General features: G+C 43.9%; 1 protein-coding gene across 1 annotated transcript; it reads right to left on the reverse strand.

Moving 5' to 3' along the window:
• Positions 1 to 629: 629 nt before the first annotated feature.
• Positions 630 to 6,488, reverse strand: DYNLRB2 (dynein light chain roadblock-type 2). The gene is made up of 4 exons (XM_081208233.1): positions 6,333 to 6,488; positions 3,518 to 3,593; positions 1,785 to 1,952; positions 630 to 893 (listed from the first exon to the last, which is right to left on the reverse strand). Exons 1-4 carry the CDS (start codon positions 6,333 to 6,335, stop codon positions 850 to 852), a joined length of 291 nt encoding a protein of 96 aa, XP_081064359.1. The 5' UTR covers positions 6,336 to 6,488; the 3' UTR covers positions 630 to 849.
• Positions 6,489 to 10,763: the final 4,275 nt, after the last annotated feature.

Consider the following 10,763-nt stretch of genomic DNA (forward strand, 5'->3'; position numbering starts at 1 on the left):
GTGCTCCATACATTCCTTTGAAATAATTCCCTCACTAGGTTCGTCACGCAGCCTGAACCTGCTTGAGTACTGCTGGAAGTAAGCCCCACTGAGTTCCATGCAATAAGCTTGCAGCCTTGGTTCAGAACTTGTGGTCCCTGTCATATTTCCAGTAGTTTGTTTTACATTTCACTTCTATCTGTAAAGTACTGATAAACGTTTATTTCATACAGGCATCCAAAACATTGTGAGCCACTGCACAAAGAGTAACTGCAGTCATTAATTAATAAGGAAAAGCATGTTTAGCTCTATAAGAAAAAAACCCCACTGGGTGCTCTGTCATTCTAAGCAGCTCACTATATTACTGAATTCACTTACTTTGGGCACAATCAATCTGAAGTTGGAAAACTTGAGCATATATTTAACAATCAGTCCCACTGAAATCAAAGGGACTTAATAATCCTGTTTAACGTCAGCTGAAATGCAACCATTATTTAATTCTGCATTCCCTACTTCCAACTGTTTACATGAAAACGGCTTTGAGAGCTGTTTTTATTAGAGTTCCAGCCGTAGCCTTAGCTCTGTGCTTCATTATTTCAAAAGATTTATTTAATTTTATAACACATGTCCCAATCAATGTTAATACATGCTTTAAGCATTTATGTTTATTGTCCTTTAAGCAGTTAGACACACATTTTCATTAATTCAGTTACAAATACAATGCATTTGCACACGTGAGAGATTTTAGCTTGCAAACTTTCTGACAAGTTACTGGAAAAGTTTCTTAGTGGTATGCTACGACATTGTATATCTGTAGTAAATGTTATTTTAAAATTGTAGCACAGTTCCCATAAAATTGGTGTGGTTGGTTTATTCGCAAGGATTTTGGATAACGATCAGAAGATATTCCTTATCTGTGGAAAAAGATAATAAACAACTTGTTACAGCTTGTTCTATTTTGGCTATTCCTTATTTTTACAATATACATTTCAAAATAGTTCTATAAGCCAAATATTTTCATAGTTATAATGTTTTGTTGTATTTGGTGAATCCTTTTCCCAATATTGATTGTTAACTATTTTGGGGGATTGATCTTGGGCAAAATAATAAAGACCACTGCCTGTGCCCACTCAGTAGACAACATGAAACACTTCAAAAAATAGTAACAGCCATTGTTTATCAAATACCATCTTGATGTACAAACGCAAGTACTAAAAGCTAAAATCAAATCTGTCTTATGTTAGATTGGTGGTTTGGGAGTCATTTGTCACCAACAGTAAGTAGCTGCAGTTTTATGTGCTTATTGGCCAAATCCAGCTTTGGAAAAATGGTTGTTCCTCACATCTAGGAAATAGTCTTATACCAGGATCTAACAATTTTCTCGTCTAGTCAGGCACAGCAATCAGCTATAGTCTGGCCTTGCCACACAACATGATAGATGGATAAATGCTGGGCCCTCCCTATTTAAGCCCGGGGTGCCCATACTTTTTTCAAAGAGGGCCAGATTTGATGAAGTGAGGGCCAACCAAAGTTGTTTTTAGGATTGAAGTTGCTGAGCTTTTTTTTAACCCCAGGACATATATACTGCCACGGGGGCTGGATTGGGCCCCGAAACGGACTTTGGACATGCCTGATTTAAGCAATTAAAGGATCTGAAGGCAAGCACATCCCTTATGCTTTTATCTTCCTAGCTGAAACAGGAAGACGGATATTTAACATCAGCATTGGAGCAATGAAAGGGACCTCAAAAGCTACCCACACAGCAGTAAGAGCAATATTTTCTTTTGGAAGACAAAATATATTACCTGGGGCAACCATGATTTCATGTTTCTTTGATCTAATCCTGAGAAAGGTCAGATCATTCTGAGGATCGATATCTCTCACTGTGCTTTTTGCTTTCATCGTGAGCTGATGAAGGAGACCTGCGTATTGTACTGTAGTTGAGTTGTCGAGAGTGGTTCTGATTGGGATGCCTGAAAAGGAAGTCATTTGCTGCTTTAGGATTAAACAGGGCAACATCAGAACCAAACTGCATCTAAGGTTAAGGACACTTCTAAAAAACCATTTTTACTCTGGGGAAAGAACAGCCAATCAGCAACTGTTACAGGTGAGGAGAGACACTTAAACCAAAAAGAAGGGACGCCTAGTTGGGAAGTAAGCTGCCAGACCCTACTACATGCATTTTAATGAGATTTCAGTAGCCTAGGAGACAAAGGTTGTAGACCAAGATTGTCAGGCTGTAAGCAAAATTACTTGGGCAAACCCTATGAAAAATAGTTTTCAACAACCTTCTCCATGCAGCTTGATATCCACTACTGCTTAAACTGAATAACTATTACCAATGGTTACTAGCCAAAATAAGTATGTTTTACCTCCACTGTCAGAGGAATTATGCTTTTAAATATTAGTTTCTGAGAATCACAACCAGAGTGTGTGATATTGTACTCAGGTCCTGCTTACAAGCTTCCCACAGGCATCTAGTTGGCCACTGTGAAAAGGATGCTGGTCTAGAAGGGTTATTTGCCTGATCCAGAAGGTTGCTCTTACAGACCTTCCAGGTGTCCATATTTTCCAGGGCAGTCCAAGATTTTCAGAAGCCATCCAGGTTTCTGATCTGATCCCAGAATGCCCCACTTTTCCTTAGGATGTCCCTATTTTCATCGGAGAAATGTTGGAGGGTATGAAGTTATGCAACTCCTGAGCCAAGGAAATAACTATATAACCTCTATAAGACATCTGAAGGAAGTTATTTAATGTTTAATTGGTGGTGTATGTATGTATAAATAAATAAATAAATAAATAAAGGAATAGGACATCCCTATTTTCATTGGAGAAATGTTGGAGGGTATGCCCTTATGTTCATTGGGGAGAGACATCTGGAGATACTGTAAAACCTACTACTGGAGTAGGCATGTGAATCTTTCCTCAAGAATCTCAGTATTTTGGTTAACTAGACAAATAGCTACAAAAATAATAAATGCTCACAGACACTTGAGATCATTAGAGTAGTTACATACTGGGTGAAACCCCAACTTCCAGTAAATGGGAATGCTGCCACCAATTTAAAAAAAAACATAATTTTATCCAGTGCTTTTAAATATGTGTGTGTGTGTGTGTGTGCTGGTACTCCCCATGAAGTTGTTAAAGTAAGTGCCACACTTTTAACATTGGTGGAAAGGGAAGTGCCGGTACTGTGTACCCTTTAGTACCCCCAGAAAAAAGCACTGGTTTTATCCACTGTGTTAAAGTGGCAAAAGTATCTTACAAAACAGCATTTGTGAACTTGAAGAAAATGCTGAGGCCTCACACACAAATCACAAAGTCCCCATCAGCCTCTTGATATCAAATAAACTATTCACACTGATGACTTCTGCAGATTAAAAGAAACCAGTCCTCAGCTTTAGATTCAAATTGTAAATTAGAATAACCAACTTAGCTTAAAGTAGATTTCAAATAGCAAAAGAAAAATTCCAAAAAGCATCTTTTTGTACAAAGCGTTGAATGAACTTCTGAGAACACCCAAAAGGCAGATCTTTACCTTCTGCATTTACGACAATAGTTCCAATAACTCCTTTATGTGACTGGATCCTCTTTAAAGTTTCTTCTACCTCTGCCTGCAAAAGAAGCAAAATCACTGTAACAAAATGTGAGCACTAGCCCGTAAAATTTGGGCAGCAGCCAATATTTCTAACCAATTTGGTCTCCAGCTCCAGAACATGGGATAGTATCCCACTAAATCAAAATCAGAGCAGACTCACTGAAATTAATAAAGTTAGTCATAACCATTAATTTCATTGGGTCTCCTCTAACATTGGATCCAGCCCACTGAACTAGCTACTAAATTAACAGCAATGGAGCACTTGTGGAGGGAGCCCTGTTGCAGATTATGGCATCCTGCTGAAGGCACTAGGGAACGAGGCTGCTCTGCATTAGTGGGGCAAGTCAGAAGGGACATGCTAATAGTGAAGCAAGAGAGGTGCTATGTTAAAGGGTAGGTGGTAAAATGGAGGCTTAAAATGCCATCTATATTTTTCTTTAAAACTCAACATTAAGACAGCCACCTGCAGCACCCTCTACTCCCACATATAGTAGTCTGCTCATGTGGGGTTTCCTGCTACCAACACCCTGATAGCAGCAATACTGAGAGCAGAAAGCCGCACTCACAAGTTGATAAGAAACCAGATGGGTTGACTCCTTAAAATCCAAGTTAAACTCAAGCTTTGGTTGATTTACCCAGGCAAGAACCAGCATACAGTGGTACCTCGGGTTACATACGCTTCAGGTTACATACACTTCAGGTTACAGACTCCGCTAATCCAGAAATATTACCTCGGGTTAAGAACTTTGCTTCAGGATGAGAACAGAAATCGTGCAGTGGTGGCGCAGCGGCAGCGGGAGGGCCCATTAGCTAAAGTGATGCTTCAGGTTAAGAACAAGTTCAGGTTAAGAACAGACCTCCAGAACGAATTAAGTTCTTAACCCGAGGTACCACTGTACCTGCTTACACAAATAACTTGTGTTCAGTTTGCTCCTGGATGCAAAAAAATTACATGACTCATAAATAGAAGGATGGAACCCGCCCCCCCCCCCAAAAAAAATTAAGCAATGGTTCCACAAGATTTGAGAGAGAGTAGTCCTATAATAAGTAATCCATCAGTGATGGCACTGTTCTTATTTATAATTTTCTGAAAGACTGAATATCAACTGAGAAAAGTGCCAGCACATTATAAAGCAGGCTTCCTCAAACTTGGCCCTCCAGATGTGTTGAGACTACAATTCCCATCATCCCTGACCACTGGTCCTGCTAGCTAGGGATCCTGGGAGTTGTAGGCCAAAAACATCTGGAGGGCTGAGTTTGAGGAAGCCTGTTATAAAGCAATGGTAATAACTGTAAAAGTCTAATCCAGTTTACAGGAAAGGTGTGTGTGTGTGGGGGGGGGTGTTATCTATCTCTTATACAGTGGTGCCTCGCAAGACGAAATTAATTCGTTCCGCAAGTCTCTTCGTCTTGCGGTTTTTTCGTCTTGCGATGCACGGTTTCCCATAGGAATGCATTGAAAATCAATTAATGCGTTCCTAGGGAAACCGCCTTCGGACCAGGTCCGGGGACAGTCTGCCCCCGGACCTCTTCTGAAGGCTTGGGGGGGGACAAGGGCTTTTCTTCCCACCCCCAGCATTTTAAAAAACCCTGGGACAGCGGAGGACTTCTCCGCTGTCCGGGGCGATCTTAAAATGCTGGCGGGCGGCATTTTAAAATCGCCCCGGGACAGCGGAGGACTTCTCCGCTGTCCGGGGCGATTTAAAAGCCCCTGGGAAGGCAGGCAGGGGGGACAAAGACTTTCGCCCCCTGCCCGCCTTCAGAAGGTGTTCCCGCCCCCCGCCCCACTTCGGAACAGCTTTTTCAGAAGAGGTCCTCTTCTGAAGGCCGGCTGTGGGCGAAAGTCTTTGCTCCCGACCGCCAGCATTTCCCTATGGGCTTTCGTCTTGCGATGCAAGCCCATAGGGAAATTCGTCTTGCGAAGCGCCTCCAAAACAGAAAACCCTTTCGTCTTGCGGGTTTTCCGTCTTGCGAGGCATTCGTCTTGCGGGGTACCACTGTATCTGTAAGTCCCAAAGTAGCTTACAAGTTAAAGGCAATAAAAACAGCAAGTATCAAAACAATTATGTCAATAATGTCTTTAATATTTTTTCATCTTCCCTCCCAATCCCTCTTTCTTTTTAGTGAGCCTCAGAGCAGGGACTGTCTTATGGCTGTTATCTGCAAGCCATGTTGAAAGCCTCATTTGTCCTTCTACACAACTATTAAAAAGCTGGAGAAGCCCCGCCCTCGTTGTTTGCACTTCGCCATCCTAACAGTTGAGCTCAAGAAGACCTACCTGCCCTGTTCTTCACTCTACATCAGGTCACAGGCCACCGGTCCATCTAATACAGTGTGGTTCACCCCCACCCCACCCCACCCCGTTTCCAGGCGGGGGACCAACAACCTTTCCCCACCTGGAGATGCCAGAGGCTAAACCTAGAGCGTTCTGCATGCTAAGCTGATGCTGTACCAGAGAGCTCAGGCCTTTCCCCTATATAGGAACCCAGGTACCGAGTCAGACCATGGATCCACGTCAGCTCGGTGTTACCTGCACTGATCGGCAGCGGCTCTCCAAGGTTTCTGACAGGAGCCTCTCCCAACCCTCCTTGGAGATGTGGGGAGGGGGCAGGTGCCCTTCTCCTCCCACTCGCTCGAAATCTCCAGATCTGCCTTGGCTCCCCCCACCCCCCCTTTTCCCCTACATATACAAACCCGGCAAGATCGCCGCCTCTCCCCTGAACCCCATCGCAGCATAAGCTCCCCCTTCCCTCACCATGGCTCCGCTGGGAAGGCTCAAAGGCGGCAGCGCTCCAGCAGGCCTCCGTTGCTATGGGGCTCTGCCTGCAAGCGCAGGGCTGGGCGAGAGGAAGGGCCCGGAAGTGAGGGGGCGGGTCCTACAGAGCCGTCATTCTCAGAGTTCTGCTGCGCCTGCCTGTTTCCAGCCTCCCCATCGGGGCGCTTTCGCTTGCTTTGCAAGGAGGGAGGGAGGGAAAACTGTGCTTATTTAGGGAGCAGCGGAGCTTCTTTGTTGCAGTTTGCCTTTTCCCTTAAAGGGGGTCCACTCCCCTTTTTTCTTTTTGGAAAGGGAAATGTTTTCGCGCGCTGTTCTATTTCCCCCCTTCCTTCCTTCTTTCCCTCCCTTGCCTGCTTTCTCCTTTCCCTTACAGGGAGGAAAAACAGCCTAGAAAATGGACTTGTTCTCCTTTCTCGCGCGATAAAGCCAACTTCCTTGTTAGGAAGCCTCCGTGTAAAACAAAAAAAAAAAGCACCTACAGTGGTTCCTCTAGGGCTCCTCCGTGGAGCTGCCTTGAGACTTCCCTTCCCTCTCCCGGACAGAGACGCTTGCTTAGAAGTTAAGAGAGGGTGGAAATTGCCATGCCTTTAAAGCCCCGTTTGCTCCATTCTCTGTGTTTGTCCTCCCTTCCCTTCCTCCCTTCTCTCTGTGTTCTCTGTCTCTACTATTTTCTCCTCCTCACCCTTGAACTCTCCTCAAGTCTCCCCTTGTCCCTTTGCTTTATCACACATCTGTTCCCTCAACCCTAAACATCATTATTTGCTGCTGTTTCATTTTTCTTCCCTCGCACCCACCCCACTGGCAGAAAAGAAAAGGGGGGGGGAGTGTTTTTGTTTTTATTTACTGATGTTGTTTATATTGTTGGTTTCCCCTAAATAGCTTCCCTGTTCCCTCCATGTTAAAAATGAAAAATAAAATAAAGGAGGCTAGCTCTTTGCTTGTTTGTCCCCCCCCCTTCAGTAAAAAAGTAGGACTGGGGCTTTCAAGGGGCATCGTCTGTGTTGCAATAGGGGTTAATGGAGGAGGAAGATTTAACTGGCTGCCTTATACTTTCTTAACTTGAGGCTGCTTGAGTTGAGGTACCTCCATTGCAGGGGGTTGGACTAGATGACCCTCTGAGGTTTCTTCCAAATCTGTGATTCTGTGATAATCTCACAGTAGTAGTCTCAAACTCCGCTTCCAACTCTGCCCTCAGCTTTCTATCTCTCTTTCTCTCCTCTTCTTGACTTCTCAAGACAGCAAAACAGTTTTTCTGCACTGCTAGGATGCTTCCCATTTCCCCTTTAAAGCAGCTCCTTGGGCAAAAAACTACACACTTTCAAAAGTTAGGATTGCCTCAAAAATGGGAGACAGCTCTGCCAACGTTTGAGGCAAAACACTGGATGGGATAGATGGGATGGGATGGAGGGGGAGCTTCTGACAGGACACTGCAACCCTCGCCCAATCTACTCAGAAGTGAATCCCATTCACTTCAGTGGGACTCACTGCCACTAGGATTGTAGGTTTTGCAAAGAAGATAGGAAGTGGGGAAAGCAAACCAGGGAGGCAGTGAAGAAAGAAAAATGGGGGAGACACGAAGACTGAAGTAGCCCGTGTGTGTGTGTGTGTGTGTGTGTGTGTGTGTGTTTGTTGGCTCTTGTGGATTCATGACAACTGAAACTGCCATCCTGAGTGAAAGTGGAAGATGCCGGGGACCAAACAGCTAGTGAAGGGTGAGTATTAGACATCTGAAGTCACAGTGCAAGCCTAGCCATGTTTACTAGGAAGCCGGGGGGGGGGGGTACGGGACCTCGGGTAACTGAGTTACTTTACCTTAAAAAATTTTAATTATATACAGGGTGAGTCCTTTAAAAGAGGCCCTGTGAGTACACATGTTCCATGGGGCCTCTTCTAAAAGACTCACCCTGTATATTGTATGGAACAGATATACACCCAATGCCCAAGGCAAAAATCCACCTGTATCTCTAATCAATAAAGTTGTTGGCCAGATCATTGTCTGCTTGTGTTTATTAATCACATCTTATATTTAGCCACTGCCCGGAGTGTGGGTTTGTGACACTACAACTGGGCCCAGAATCAATCAGTATCTGTCTATCTATCTATCACCTTGTGGTAGAAGAAGAAGAAGAAGAGTTTGGATTTGATATCCCGCCTTTCACTCCCTTTAAGGAGTCTCAAAACGGCTAACATTCTCCTTTCCCTTCCTCCCCCACAACAAACACTCTGTGAGGTGAGTGGGGCTGAGAAGTGTGACTGGCCCAAGGTCACCCAGCAGCTGCAGGTGGAGGAGCGGAGACGCGAACCCGGTTCCCCAGATTATGAGAGTACCGCTCTTAACCACTACACCACACTGGCTCTCAAGTTTCCCCATCTTTTTTTCCAGAAAAAAAGCACTGCTCAGAACTCGCCTTGAAGCCTGCCCATATCTCCAGCAACCATCTTTTCCAGCAACCATTTTTTGGTATTGCTAGCCTTAGCAAGAATATCCATCTCTCTCTGTGTTTGTCAGCCTACCTTTCTTTAAAAAATATATAAAATAGCAATCCAATTCAAAACATAAAACCCAAAATATACTTAAAAGCTGTTATGTAAATCATTGCTGATGGCAACTTAAGAGTCAACGTGACTTTGGTGATAAATGGTTAAGTTTCTTTTGAGAATATTGGTCTTGAGGTAATTTTAAGCTGTCAGATTCAAGAGCAGATCCAGCCCAGTCTCTGAGTTGTGGCTTGGCCTAGCAGCACTGAAAGGTGCTCCACATTGCAGTGGTGTAGGTAGGGGGGGAAGCAGCCCAGGAGCACGGGGCAATGGCCCACCGCCCATGACTCCCAAGCCTCCCCTGAGCTGTGAAAACATCTGGAAGAGCTTTCTAGCAGGCAGAGCTGTTCGACAGTGGAAATAACTCCCTCAGCAGGTGGTGGCTTCTCCTTTATTGGAGGTCTTAAACAGAGGCTGGATGGCCATTGGTCAGGGATGGTCTAGTTGAGATTCCTGCATTGCCCCAGAGGGTTGGCTAGATGACCCTCAGGGGTCCCTTCTAACTCTACAATTCTCTGGTGCAGGTTTGTGCAGATTTTTAGGTGAAAGTTGGTTGCAAGGGGTGCATAGGATTGCAGCCAGTCTTATGTACCGTCAACTCAGGAATAAGTCCAACTGATCATTATGAGACTCTCGGGCAAGTAGATTGCTGCTGTGCAGTCCTGCTTTTTAAATAAATGTTTTCTTTTTCAGATAATACAGAGCATGGTGAAATCACAATAAATAAAACCTTCCCTTCAGTAGTTTCAAACACTATTACAGGTTTCACATAATGTCTGTACTGCATTGTTTAGTGTGGCAGCGCCTGCACTTTGGAACTCCCAGCCTATTCCAATAAAGCACGTGGCTTTGCTATACTCTTTTCAGACACCTGCTAAAAGCATTGTTTAGGCAAGCATATCCAGATGCTTAGGAAGTTGAAGTAATATTAATCTGTTTTTAATATTTTAGCTTTTGTATGTTTTAAAGTAGAGTTGTTATTTTTTCTTGATTTTACTGCTATGGTGTTCCTTTGTTTTTGTAAACCACTTTGCAGGTTGGTTTTTTTAAAATAAATTTTATTAAATAAATAAACAATCAAAATAAATAAAATAACAAGCCAAAACACAATCCACCCTGTAGATTTAAGTATCTGTCCAGTCGCCCACTTGTTATCAGAGGCCCAGAATCCACATTCCTTTGTAAGAGAATATGAAATAAAGTCAAACCATTTTTGCAGGCAAATAAAATAAAATTTCAATGGTGACAAGGAATTTTCTGCACCCGGTACCACCTGACCTTGCTACGCCACTGGCTGAAACGCTGAGCCAGGGAGGCAGATAGAGCCATGTTGAGTCGGCGTCACCCAGGCCTTGTCTCATTTCCCAAGAGATCTTCATTATAGGGATTTTTAAAAAGAGGGTTCCCAGTAATGAAGGGCAGCTCCTTGGTTAGGGAACTGCAGTAGTATGAACAGGTCTAAGTTGCAATCTACAATTCCCCTACCTCTTGAGCTGCTCCTTCTCTTTTGAATAGGGTTACTCGTGAGAAAGCAGCTCCTGTCTCTGGAGTGCTCAGGGCTTTAGAATTGGGTCTTAGCTGTTTGCCTTTGGGAGTAAATTCAACCCCAAAGGAATGGGCTGTGCGGTTCCCAGTCTCTGCGTTAACTTCACACTTCTTTCCTAAGCTCATTTAGGGAGAAGTTCTTTGAGTGAAATTCTTAGTAAATTTTAAAAGGGTGGAATGGGGCAGAACCAGGGTGACAGTCTGCTATCTAAACCTAAAGACTATTTTTTGTTGTGGATTTTTAATAATGCTGCAGTATATATATGAGCGCTGACCATTCATATTTTTTTCAAACTATAGTCCGGCCCCCAACAGTGTCTGAGGGAC

This window comes from Podarcis bocagei (assembly GCF_964188305.1).
Source record: "Podarcis bocagei genome assembly, chromosome: 9".
NCBI lineage: Eukaryota > Metazoa > Chordata > Lepidosauria > Squamata > Lacertidae > Podarcis > Podarcis bocagei.

Bases quoted from the DNA above. Each gene is read 5' to 3' on its own strand.
- DYNLRB2 (XM_081208233.1), bottom strand. The intron at 1,953-3,517 runs GTAAAGATCTGC...CTTCCTTTTCAG, and splicing joins TATTGTCGTAAATGCAGAAG to GCATCCCAATCAGAACCACT. The intron at 894-1,784 runs GTAATATATTTT...CTTTTTCCACAG, and splicing joins TGAAATCATGGTTGCCCCAG to ATAAGGAATATCTTCTGATC.